This window comes from Diabrotica undecimpunctata, chromosome 4 (genome assembly GCF_040954645.1).
Source record: "Diabrotica undecimpunctata isolate CICGRU chromosome 4, icDiaUnde3, whole genome shotgun sequence".
NCBI classification, from domain to species: domain Eukaryota; kingdom Metazoa; phylum Arthropoda; class Insecta; order Coleoptera; family Chrysomelidae; genus Diabrotica; species Diabrotica undecimpunctata.
Window position 1 is genome coordinate 32,043,813 of NC_092806.1, and position 14,131 is coordinate 32,057,943.

General features: G+C 35.8%; 1 protein-coding gene across 1 annotated transcript; it reads right to left on the reverse strand.

Annotated features, from left to right (window-relative positions):
• Positions 1-5,724: 5,724 nt before the first annotated feature.
• Positions 5,725-13,846, reverse strand: LOC140438200 (uncharacterized). The gene is made up of 2 exons (XM_072527910.1): positions 13,582-13,846; positions 5,725-6,245 (listed from the first exon to the last, which is right to left on the reverse strand). The coding sequence occupies exons 1-2, from the start codon at positions 13,588-13,590 to the stop codon at positions 5,907-5,909; spliced, it is 348 nt and encodes a 115-aa protein (XP_072384011.1). The 5' UTR covers positions 13,591-13,846; the 3' UTR covers positions 5,725-5,906.
• Between the last annotated feature and the right edge of the window lie 285 nt (positions 13,847-14,131).

Genomic DNA, 14,131 nt, shown 5'->3' on the forward strand with positions numbered 1-14,131 from the left:
AATAAGCGCTTTACGCGCTTCAGTATTAATTAAAAAACGATAGTTTAATAGCTATTTATGCACCAAGATGTTAAAAAGATTATGATGCCCGGCATACAAAGCAGCATAATTTTCCTGGCACTGACAAAATTTTCAATTTCTAATTTAACTGAGCTGTCACCGTGCTTCGGAGGGCACGTAAAGCCGTCAACGAAAGTTGTCGTTAAGTCATGTTAGGGGCGCTTGCGCTACCTAAAAAGCCTAACACTAGACCTTAGCCAGAAGGTTACACGAACTTTACTTTTTTAAAGCAGCATAATCCAGCCAGGGAGCTTCTGGAACGAAGGATGGATATTGCTCGATGGGCGTAATCATTCGGTAACACCAGTGCTACATATAAGATTTTATTTTTCACTTCACATTATATAAAAACTAAAATTGAGAAGTTTTTACTTTTTTATTTTACTGCACCTACAAAATATTTTGGCATATTTTGTATGTAACACTGGTGTTACTGGATGATTACGTTCACCAAGCAACATACATCCCTCGAGTTAGAGGCCTTCTGGATAGATTATGTTGCTCTCCGGACATTCTCGCCTCGATCTGCAGCCTGGAGGCGAGAATACAACCCAGACCTATGTTTTGTTTCTACAAATGAAAACAATCAACCACTGGTAGCTTCACGTACAGTACTCTCAGATTTTCCACATAGCCAACATAGACCAGTTGTAATAGAAGTTGGCATCAAAATACCAATAATATCATCGTTTCCTCGACCTAGGTGGAACTTTCAAAAAGCAGACTGGGCGACTTTTACTGAAAGATTGGACAAATGTCTGGGATGGATATCCCCAACACGTGCAAACCACATGAGATTTGTTGGTGCGGTTATCTCTACAGCGAAGAAAACTCTACCTAAAGGAAATCGTAAAGAGTATGTCCCATGATGGGATGAAAAATGTGAGAAATTGTATCAAGAATACAACGAAAGCCAAGACAGAGAAATTACGGACGAACTACTACACAGTTTGTATGAAGCCAGACGACAAAAATGGATGGAAACTGTGGAAAAATTAGACTTCAGTAAATCAAGCAGAAAAGCATGGTCTTTACTTAGAAAACTTGGTAGTAGAAGACTTCCAACTAGAAACAAAGTACCAATATCTCCCAACAGTGTAGACTCCCATATTGTAGCAACCTCAAGAGCACCTAGAGATCGTGACCACACCACCAAAGTAAAACAAGAAATAAAAATACCAAATTCTTATGCCCGCCTACATCCAAATACTCTGATGAGTTTACTCCAGAAGAAATTATTTCAGCAATATTAGAAATTAAGTCTGGAAAGACACCCGGCTCAGATAAAATCCATCCTGAATTTTTACTCCTCTGTGGCAAATATGCTAGGAAATGGCTGGCTGATTTCAATACAGATACGTTATAATCAGGAGAAATCCCCCATTCATTAAAAAAGACCTCCATTATAGCCACATTAAAACCAATAAAGGCAAATGATCAGCCCCAAAACTACAGACCGATTGCACTGCTGAGCTGTGTCTATAATCTGTTGGAACGCTTAATCTACAACAGGATTCGTAGAAACTTATTTGAATTGATACCTATTGAGCAAGCAGAGTTCAGACCTAACCGCAATTGCACAGACCAGATCCTATCCCTAACAACACATATTGAAGCAGGTTTTCAAAGAAAGCAAAGAACATCCGTTGCTTTAATTGACCTATCAGCTACATACGATACTGTATGGAGACTAATCTGCCAACTAATCTGTGCCATTTCGTGTCAAAAGGTAACTAAACTTATTGATAGCATGCTCAACGACAGACCTTTTCAAGTCACAATGGGCAATTTTAAAAGTGCCAAAATTAAAAGCAATGGACTGCCACAGATATCGGTTTTTGACTACCTAGGACAACTTCGCAGAAATTTGGCTACAGTGACGATTGGGCCATTGCAGCAAGATATAATAACATGGATATTACAGAAACAATACTAACGAAGGACCTTGCCGTTATGGGAGAATACTTTCGCAAATGGAGGCTACGGCCCAATGCAACGAAACCGAAGTGTGCTGTTTCCATCTGAATAATACCCAAGCCAACAAAAAACTACGTTAACTTTTAAAACACACTGCTCACTCATAACTCAACACCAAAATATCTTGGAGTGAGTCTGGACAAAACATTAAGTTTTAAAGAACACCTACAAAGAACGGCAGCAAAACTTAAAACGAGAAATAATATCGTCCAAAAGCTATGTGGCACTACATGGGGGTACTCAGATCATCCGCTCTCGGACTTGTATACTCGGTGGCTGAATATGCTTTCCCGGTATGGCTCAATAGCAAACACACGAAGCTTATTGACATTCAATTAAACCAGACAATGCGAATGATCTCAGGTACAATTAAACCCACACCGAACTATTGGCTTCCCATTCTGAGTCACATTGCACCGTCGAAACTGCGAAGAAGTCATAAAAGTCAAAAAATTGAGGCTAACCATCAACTACCCATCCACCACGATAAGCTTGATATCGAAATAAACAGACTGTGCTCCAGATATACTCCATTGCTAAAAGCCAACTCCTTACAACAGGAACATTTCAACCTCACCGACGCCTGGAGAAGATAATGGGAGAGCGACTCACCACAGGAAGCACACCAAATGGCCTGTATCGATCTTTGAACTGACCCGCAATACATGGACAACGCTAAACAGAATAAGAACAAGTAGCGGTAGATGTGCTGACAGCTTATATAGATGAGGAAAAGCCCTTACTCCTGAGTGTGACAGTGGTGCGCAACGACAGACCGTCCGTCACATTATTGAAGAATGCCCCCGAAGGCGATTTCCTGGAGTTTTCGATGAGTTCCTGAATGAGACCGAAAATGTTTTACGTTATATTAATAATACATTAGATGTTCGTTTGTAATACTCCATATAACGTTTTATATTGATTTTTAATTATGTGTTCTTATTGTATGCCATACGATAAATAAATCTCCGGACATAATCATCTTAATAACACCCTTGGTGCAAAAATAACTATTAAACTATTGTTTTTTAATTGATAATAAATACTTATCGGAAAATGATAGTACAAGGTTTAAACTTAAATTTAGGTTCATAGTGAATCCAAAAATAATGTTTTTACTTTTATTTTCGAGCCTTGAAAATCGTAATTTTGCGTTTTTCTCAGTTTGAAATTATTTACTTGAAAACGATTAAGTTAAAAGACAAACTACAGGAGATCTATTTTGTTCAGAATGATACAAAAAATTCAAAAAAAATTGTCCGGACCGAAAAAATTTATTGTTACAATATGTTTAAACAAATTGTTTAAAAAAATTTGATAATTCCTTCTCTGACAGTCAAGCGAAAAAGATCGAACTCAACGTTAAATTCAAAAAGCTAGTTCAAATAGACTTTTAGTAGATGTAAAAAAATACAAGAGCTCGTAATTAAATATTAGTATACATTAAGTAATATTGAATTTATAATTTGTTTTATTGTCTATTATTTTTACTTTTGAGAAGCAATAAATACTAAATACTTTTATTTTATATTTTCCGAAACAATATTTTTCAACTTAATAATAAACTAAATAATATTTTTTTCTAGCTGTACTAGCACAAACTCCGAAATCCCATCTTCTATATTTATGTTTTACGTTGCTTTATAGTTTTAGCCTTCTTTGCGTCATTGTTGCTCACAAGCAATTCTTGATTAATTTTAGCTTACTAAAACTGCTCTCAAATTAAGCAACCAATACACAAATAATCATAACCAAGTTTAATACGACTTTTAAGTTTGGAAGAGATTTCATAAAATCCCATTCCATATAGATTTTAAAAAGTCTACAGCTAACCGTTTGGAGGCTGTAAGATTGGCGGCTTGTAAATGCCTAAGACTAGAATGATAGGAAATGGGACGGAAATAATATTAACTATCAAAAGACGAAAACTTGAGTACTTAGGACATGTGATGAGAGGGCAAAAATACGCATTATTACAACCAACTTATTATGCAAGGCAAAATCCGAGGAAAGCGAAATGTGGGAAGACGAAGAATATCCTGGTTTAAAAACTTAAGGGAATGGTTTGAATGCAGTAGTGCAGAACTTTTTAGAGCGGCAGTCAACAGAGTCCGCATAGCCATGATGATTTCCAACCTTCGATAGAAGATGGAACTTAAATAAGAAGAAGTAAATGTCTTCTAAGACTTGGTATTTCTAGCAGGAGGTTAGCTTCTAATACTTCTTTATGGTAAAAGTCACAAAGTGTTAAAACAGCTTATCTCAACTGTTCGCTGTTCGCGGACAGCAAACAGTGTATCTGCACAACCTCGAATAATGAAGCCACATCATGAGTGGACTTTGATCTGGTTTCGAGTTTAACATTGAATCGATCAAAACATTCCAACATATCCCTTTGAAGTTCGGCTCGAAGTGTGAGTCCTGGATTGCTAGCTAACTCACCATACATTCGTTTTTTAAGTCGAATTAGTCTTTCGGTGAGACTGTCGTAGTCCTTACATTTTTTTGTGGCAAAATCTATTGTCTTATCTATAATATCGCTGCCTTAGAACAGAACTAGTCTATGTCCAAAATTAGCTGTTTGCTGTTTTTTGACCACAACTTTCCTTGTTACAGTGGATACTTACTGCAAAAATGTTGTAAGTCCAGGTTTAAAATTATTTAAGCATTTTAAATAACACTGAAGTAGTCTATGTCCATTATCTTAATTTTGTTGGTGCAGAAGTAGCGTATGTCAACATTTATTAGCTCTCTTTTCATCTGAGTTCCTGTTTGTACAATTAAATAGTTTAATTTCTTAAACTTATGTTATAGGTTTTAGGTTATGTAGGTTATACTTTTATAATTACATTTTAGCAAATCGTAATTTTTGTTATAAATAATGTAGTGGAGAAGCCAATTATACGCTCGAGAGTAACTAATTATACAATTGATTGCTGACTGCACTAATGATGTTGACGATCAGGATGATGAAGAAACGTCGACAGGCAGTAGTAGAAAACAATCACGCCGGTCTATGTCTTATTTCTATTATCTTTGTACTTCTGAAAAGAAGGAAAGAGTTTGTAAAATGTTTTTCCTGAATACATTGTGTCTTTCACATCAAATGGTAAAAACTGCATTTTCCAAAAGAGATAAAATACTGAATATAGTTGGCGAAGATCAAAGAGGAAAAAATGTCTGTGCTACAAAATTATCTGAAAAAATAAAACGGTCAGTGATGGATCATATCAACATGTTTCCGAGGGTAGAAAGTCATTATTGCCGAAAAGATACACAGAGGCAATATTTAGATTCAAATCTAAATATTACAAAAATGTATGATTTAAATAGAGAAGACTGAATGAATAAAAATATTCAACAATTCGCGAAGTTGTCAATATCTTTATTCAACACAACTTTTAATCTTAGATTCTTCAAACCAAAAAAAGGATTTGTGTGACCTGTGCGAAATACATAAAAACAGCAATGAAGAAGAGAGAAATGAAATGAAAGATTTAATTGAAGACCATTTAAAGAACGAGATGCTTGCAAGAGAGAAAAAAGAAAAATCAAAGAAGAGATATGAAAATATTGATACCTATTTTGCAGAATTGTTTTATATGCAACAAGTTCTGTAAACGCCCCATCTAGATGTCTTCGAGTTTAACGTGTTAAATGGGATGTTTAATAAAAAAATATGCAAAATTAACTCAAACATTAAGCCTTTAATATAAATTTAAATAAATATAAAATAATAAATAAGAATTTCTAGCTAGTATATTTTAACGTAAAAGCAATAAATAGTTTGATTCTAAAATTAGACAAAATTTGGCAAGAGAATCATTTTCCATTGATCGTTTCATAAATAACATACATTTTTTATAACCTTAGCCGTAATACCCATATCCATACTGGGGTCTATCATTTCGTCTGTTAACACGATACTTCTGAGCTGTCCTCTTTCTATATACAAATAACGGTCTAAAAATAATCATATCAGCTGTTTCCATATCTTCACCATCATCGTCATCTGCAGCTTGAACTAACGATGTAGTTGTTGCTTCACCATCCGTATTAATAGAATCCACTGACGGTTGTTGTTTTATATTAGTGTCTATAATATTGTTTGTGCCAGATTGAGCTGCGTTTTTTACGCCTGTCCCATATTCTGGGACTGGAGATGCTAGTAAGCAGGCACATAGTGTAACCAGTAAAATTGTTATTACCTAAAAATAAATAAAAACTTACACAATTATATAAAACGATATGGATAGCGTTTTGAATAATTAATTAATTGTATTAAAAGAGTCAGCACCACCAGACGTCAGTAAAGCTAACAGCGAATCTGACAGTCACAAATGAAATGAAATCGTAGGCTTCCACGGCCAGAGTCAGAATTATAGTTTATTCGTCTTCCGGGTTTGGACCGTGTCATTTGTGAGTGACCCAAAAGTGGGTTCATCTCGACGTTTCGCTACAATTGTATGTAGCTTCTTCAGGAGAACAAAAAGAAAAAGAAACAAAAGACAGGAAGATGGGTAGTTAGCAACGGTAACTCAGTTACTCAACGCAACCAGAGGCGAATACTAACTACCAAGATGGGCATTTGGTCACAGTAACTCAACTACTCAACGTAGCCAGAGGTGAAAACCAAATGCCAGGACAGGGATTCACGTCCAACAGCTCAGAACACTAACGCGTCGAGAGGCAGGGAGTGAATCCGACGATTACTCCGCTACCGCTCTATTTATAGTCGCGGTGACCTGTCGTGTCGGGACGTATCGGCACACTTCGTGGCGCGAACGTCAAGAAGCGCGCGCTGGCCAATCATGTGGCTGCATCGTGGTAGCGGGACCGGACGGCGGCTCTAGACTGGGATTCCAGATGGGAGACAAGTAGTATCCTTCCTCTCGATTGATATTATGTGGATTTTTTCGGATCTCTAGAGATTCGCGGATTTTCCTGGAATAAAAGAAGGGGCTCTTAGAAATAATATGAGTTTTTTCGAACAATATGGAATGACCGGTTTCTTGGCAGTGTTCTGCAACTGCAGAATGGGAGAAAAGACCTGATCGAATGCATCTTTGATGCTCTTGAATCCGAGTTTTGACGGAACGACCAGTTTCGCCAATATACACTTGTCCACATGAACAAGGAATAGAATAGACACCACAGGAAGATAGGGGCGGTAATGGGTCCTTAGGAGTGGGTAGATATTGTGAGATTTTCTTGGGTGGTCGAAAAGTAGTCCTGATACCTTCCTTGCGAAGAATTTTGCCAATCCTATCAGTGACACTTCGAATATACGGAAGAAAAGCCACAGGAGTATTACCCGAAGATTCTGAATTTGTCGTCCTAGGGTGTAAAGGGGGATGTAGATGTCGGTGTGTAATATTTTGAATTGTGGACTTGGAGTAACCGTTGGCGACAAGGGTTTTTTGCAGATGGCCAAGTTCTTCTCTAAGGTTGTCAGGTTCAGAAATCGAAATGGCCCGATGGATGAGAGAGTTGATCACAGAATTCTTTTGGGCAGGATGGTGGTGGTGGTGTGATGAAGCTTCATCACACCACCATCCTGCCCAAAAGAATTCTGTGATCAACTCTCTCATCCATCGGGCCATTTCGATTTCTGAACCTGACAACCTTAGAGAAGAACTTGGCCATCTGCAAAAAACCCTTGTCGCCAACGGTTACTCCAAGTCCACAATTCAAAATATTACACACCGACATCTACATCCCCCTTTACACCCTAGGACGACAAATTCAGAATCTTCGGGTAATACTCCTGTGGCTTTTCTTCCGTATATTCGAAGTGTCACTGATAGGATTGGCAAAATTCTTCGCAAGGAAGGTATCAGGACTACTTTTCGACCACCCAAGAAAATCTCACAATATCTACCCTCTCCTAAGGACCCATTACCGCCCCTATCTTCCTGTGGTGTCTATTCTATTCCTTGTTCATGTGGACAAGTGTATATTGGCGAAACTGGTCGTTCCGTCAAAACTCGGATTCAAGAGCATCAAAGATGCATTCGATCAGGTCTTTTCTCCCATTCTGCAGTTGCAGAACACTGCCAAGAAACCGGTCATTCCATATTGTTCGAAAAAACTCATATTATTTCTAAGAGCCCCTTCTTTTATTCCAGGAAAATCCGCGAATCTCTAGAGATCCGAAAAAATCCACATAATATCAATCGAGAGGAAGGATACTACTTGTCTCCCATCTGGAATCCCAGTCTAGAGCCGCCGTCCGGTCCCGCTACCACGATGCAGCCACATGATTGGCCAGCGCGCGCTTCTTGACGTTCGCGCCACGAAGTGTGCCGATACGTCCCGACACGACAGGTCACCGCGACTATAAATAGAGCGGTAGCGGAGTAATCGTCGGATTCACTCCCTGCCTCTCGACGCGTTAGTGTTCTGAGCTGTTGGACGTGAATCCCTGTCCTGGCATTTGGTTTTCACCTCTGGCTACGTTGAGTAGTTGAGTTACTGTGACCAAATGCCCATCTTGGTAGTTAGTATTCGCCTCTGGTTGCGTTGAGTAACTGAGTTACCGTTGCTAACTACCCATATTCCTGTCTTTTGTTTCTTTTTCTTTTTGTTCTCCTGAAGAAGCTACATACAATTGTAGCGAAACGTCGAGATGAACCCACTTTTGGGTCACTCACAAATGACACGGTCCAAACCCGGAAGACGAATAAACTATAGTCACAAATGAATTTTAAATATTTGCCCTCTTCATTACTTGAATCGGTCTTTTCAGAAAGCACAAGAGTCAATTTTTGACAATATTGACATTTCTTCATAAATCCATTTTTTATACATCAACGCACCATTCTAAGCAGAAACGACATTAGTTTCGACTGGCTGTAATAAACTACATCATCATCATCATTTTGGCTTTACAACCCTGTGTGGGTCCTAGCCTCCCCAAGAATTTTTCTCCAGTCGTCCCTATCCATCGCCTTCCTCCGCCAAGCACGTATTTCCATATTTCTCATGTCTTCATCGATGTTATCTAGGAATCTTGTTCTGGGTCTTCCTCTTCTTCTTTGACCAATAGGTCTATCAAGGAGCGTTTTTCTAGCTGGGTCGGTTTGCTCCATCCGCATAACATGGCCTACCCACCTTAGACGTCCTATCTTTATGTGTTTTACGATATCTGGTTCCTGGTATATCCTATAGAGTTCGAAGTTGTATCGTCTTCTCCAGACACCATTTTCATTTACCGCTCCATAGATGCGCCTTAGTATTTTTCTTTCGAAACATCCTAACATGTTTTCATTACTTTTTGTTAAAGTCCAGGTTTCTGAACCATATGTTAGGACTGGGCGTATTATTGTTTTGTAGAGTTTTACTTTTGTATTTCTTGATATAACTGTAGATTTAAAAAGGAGATTAAGCCCAAAATAGCATCTATTAGCCGTGCAAATTCTGCGGTTTATCTCTGCGGTAGTGTCATTTTCAGTATTGACGAGCGTTCCCAGGTATACAAATTCGTTAACTGGTAATAAACTACAGCTTAATATCAATACCCATTCCATTCGAAAACCACATGAGTCATCAACTGATGTTGTTTTGGCGCGGAATTGGCATTTGTAAACAAAACGATCAAGATGGCTGCAATAAATGGCACGAATAATGACCTGAATTTAGAAAAAAGTAAACAAAGAGGTAAAAAAGACAATTATTATAAGTCAGAAATTATTAAGAAAGCAAGGCTGTGTGGGGAAGAATATGAAAATTATAAAGGTAATGTTATCCAGGAAGAGACGGTAAGATTTAAGGTCAAGATTTAAAACGTAAAATTATTATATATTTTTTTGTAGTTGTCGCTTGAAGTGCTTTGAAATAGTTAATGCGGAGTAAGGGCTGAAATACTTGCCAAATTCAGAAGCATGCTTACCAATAATGCACAAGATCCATACTTACAAGGGATTATGGGAAAGTGTGAAGTAAAAAAGAGACGCCCTCGAAATCAAATTCCAAAGAATAGAAGATAAAACATTAGTAACTCCGTGACAGGTTCGAGTGGCAAAATTATTGTTTGCAAAAAAGCTATCATGGGAATTCACACTGTGAGTCATAAAAGAATTCGAAGAATTTCTAAGCTTCTTGTACAAGGAAAAGCACCACTAGATAAACGTGGAAAAAATATGTCAGAATGCCAAGTCTGAAAATTTATTAGTACAGATTAAGACTCATATTGGGAGTTTTCCCACTAATATTTCACATTATACAGGGAAGGAGAAGCATTACTTGATTACAAAAAATTGAATATACGAATTATGTATTACCTATTTTGTGCCAAATTTCCTGATAAAAATGATAAATTAGTAAAGTATAAATTTTATTTAAAGATTTTCCAGGAATATTTTTCTCTATATTTTGGACGCCTACATTTAGACACTTGCTGTGAATGTGAACAGTTAGAAATAAAAATTAAGAGTCCATCTTTAAACGATACACCGAAGCGCGTGGTCGTTGTGGAATTATCTGTACATAAAAGACGTGCAAAGAAATTCTACAATAAAATGGCGGAAATTGCAGAGATATGCAAGACAGATGCCACTGTATGTAGTCTGATGTTTAATTATATGCAAAATCTTCAACTTCTACTTATTCCTGCACAGAAGACTTTTTAGTTACGTCAACTAACCTACAACGTCTATGGAATTCACAATATGCAAAAAAGGCATGTTTTACACCTATCAGGAGGGTCAAGCTAGAAAGGGTCCCAATGAAGTAGTTTCATTTCTTATGGATTATATCAAGTCTGAAGTGCCTCTACTGCTGTGAAACATCTTCACTTATTTTTTGACAGCTGTGCCAGTCAAAACCGGAATCATGCTGTAGTGAGATTTCTACTTTCGTTAGTAGATACTGGAAGTTTTAAAACCACAAACCAGCACTTTCCATAACGTGGCCACCCCTTTTTGCCGAACGATAGAAACTTTGCGACAATAAAAAGAGTCATAAAAAACTTTGACCGTGTTTACCACCCAAAAGAATATACACAAATGATAGTAAATTCTACACGACACAAAAAGTTTCTTCTTAAAATGGCGGAGACATAAAATATTTTTGAATATAAAAAGTCGTGACCCAAAAATTACAAAAAACGTGTTTGTCTACCGACTCAATGAGCAGAAAAAAAAGAATAAAAGAATCGCAGATTTCAAACTAATACAATTTTTTCTATTCTTCAAACCAACCAGGGACTGTAACAGTACCTATCAGAATATCTTAATGGTTTTATCACTATTAACTTTAAACTTAAAATAAGTGATAGAATTTCATTTTTTGCCAACAGTTCTGGCCTATCCAAATGGTAAAGTACCAAATAATAAAAAAAAATAAAGATATACGCAGGCTCAAGGACTATATACCAGAGGAAAAAAGATCATTTTTTGTAGAGATTATACAGTGGTCTACTACTGATGTAATTAATGATGATTAACTCTTATACTTTGTTTGACAGAAAATAAAATTGCCAAAAAAAATATTTTTTTATTTCTGTTCTGAAACAGTTTTTTGTGATTTACTCAAAACTACAGTTTCTGACTCATGCTGTTTTACCGATTTACATTGTTTCAGTTTTGGTGTTTTAACGGTACAGCGTAGATGTCTCAAAGACTAAATTAAATTTCAACTGCCCCCAAAATTAACCGTTTTATTGTTTTATATAACTAAGTTTATTTTAAGTAAAATTAAAAAGTATTGGAAAAAAAATTTAATTTCAATATTTTTTTTATTGTATGTCACAAAAATGATGTTAAACTAAAAAATCGATAATTATTGCTTAACAATAAAGGAGAGGTTCTATAGATTAATAATTAAGCCTGTAATAATTGCCAGATATAGGTAATATATAAAATAGCCGCTCAGAAATATGGGAAACAAAAATTTACGGAAAAGATATGGAGGAAAAGAGGCTACAGTGGATTTATTGGCTACACAATTAAATTGAAAGTATAAAAAAAATTATGTAAAAAATAGGACGAGAAAAAGACGTAGATGGACACTTAAATGAATAGCTCTCCATTAGTACTCCAATAGTAATGGAAAAGCTCCAAAACTGAGTCTCATTCTATCCCGTTGATGTATAATGAAACATCAACGGGCAGTACTGGGTTCTTAATAAAGAGGAAATGAAAACGAACAGTTACAAATATCAAAGAGATACAATATAGTAAAGAAAAAATTGTTCTAGATCTAAAACTAGAAAGAATAAAATTAATCGCTAAACCAACGACAACCGGTATAAATATTAACAATTTAAAAGAAAACTTAGATTACTATCAAAGGATAATTAATGAAAGCTTACATGACCAAATTGACAGCACTCAATAATGGGAAATCATCCTTTATAGTGCCAAAGAAATTGGAGTCCCGCAGCAACAAATTGAACATAGGAAACTATTTATTTAAACCAAAATAATGATAAAACAAAGAAGGCAAGTGAAAGTAAGTTGCAGCATACAGAGAATATAATACACAGAACTTTGTAAGACAATAGGGAAAAGCATTAGGAAATAAATAAGAAAATACAATGAAAGTCTGGTAAAAAATGCAATCGAATACAGAAAAAGCTATAAGAATACAAGCAAATCATTGGGAAGAAGCAAATCGTTGCTCTAACAATCGAAAACACCAGAATTACAGACCAATGAAATAATACAACTAGTAACTACATTCTACAGCCAACTTTACAAAGCCCCTAACTTTAAGTAACACTTTAAGAAGCAATCAGTAACCAAGAAGATGTTCCAGAAGGTAGTTTTGGAAGAAGTAGAATCGACAATTACAAAAATTAAAAGCGGTAAAGTAGCTGAAATAGATGGCATAACAGTGGAACTGTATGGAAGTAATAGATACATACACAGATACTTTAGCAGATATATAGAGATAAGTAAAAGCTAAGGTAAAAAATTATGAAGACATTCTAGAATTTCTCACTACCAGAAGAGTCCGATAAGGACACGCAATATCACGAAAGCCCTTCGCTGCAACTCTAGAAAATATATTCAGCAATGATGGAGAATACCTCAGCCATCTAAGATTTGCAAACGACATTGTTCTGATTGCTTACAATCGCAGAACTACAAGAACTCATAAGCGACCTAAATGCAGATAGCAATGAAGTTGGCCCAAAAATAAACTTGACAAAAACAAAAACCATGTACGAGCTAGTGGATGTCCAACATATAATAAACAACACTGCACTTGTATAAATTATCATGTATCCAACTAATGCACTTAAAAAAGTAAATTATAAAAACAAAAATATCAAGAAGTAATCTAGAACAATTAAGACTTAAATTGGGGAAATTGTTCCTATTTTGCCAAGATAGAGAAATATTTACAAATATAGAAACTTTTGTAATCATATAAGTCACATTTAAAGAAGGCATGGATAAATGTAAACGCGATCAAATTGAAGCAAACCGTTTTAAAATAATACAGAATAAAATTTTTTATTGTAATTGATTCTTGAATATGAAAGATTTTTACAAGGTTAATCATATACGCGGAACTATCACTAAAAAGTTTACTCACTTGGTCCATATTCGCAGTTTTGCAGTTGTCACTTAACTGTTCTTGTGTTTAGCACTGCCAAATTTTTATTTAAAGAGAAACTGGTCAAAGTAAGCAAATATATACGAACGTTAAAAATAGAATTAATTAAATTCGAGGTAATTGAGTAATGTTAATCGTAAAAATCTAAATCAACAAAGACTCATCTCTGGTAAACCCTGTGGTTTTTATATGAGGATCTGAGATAATGTGTGTGTTAAGAAAACGATATTTGTAAATGATTGATGCAATAAATCAAATTGCTATAATATAGATATGATAATAGTTTTCCGAATTATTAAAATTTATTTTTACAAAAAGTAAAATATTTTGATAAAATAAAAAAACATTTAATTTCTACAGAATTTCACTGTAATATTCCGCAATAAACAAAGGTTAAAACGTAGTACCTATATCTTATCGTTGTTTACATATATTTTGCGACGTTTCGTTGACCAGATGTTTCATTCAGCTGCATCTCTTTCTTGCAATTTAATTAATGTCATTTTAAAACGAATGATTTATTTTTTAA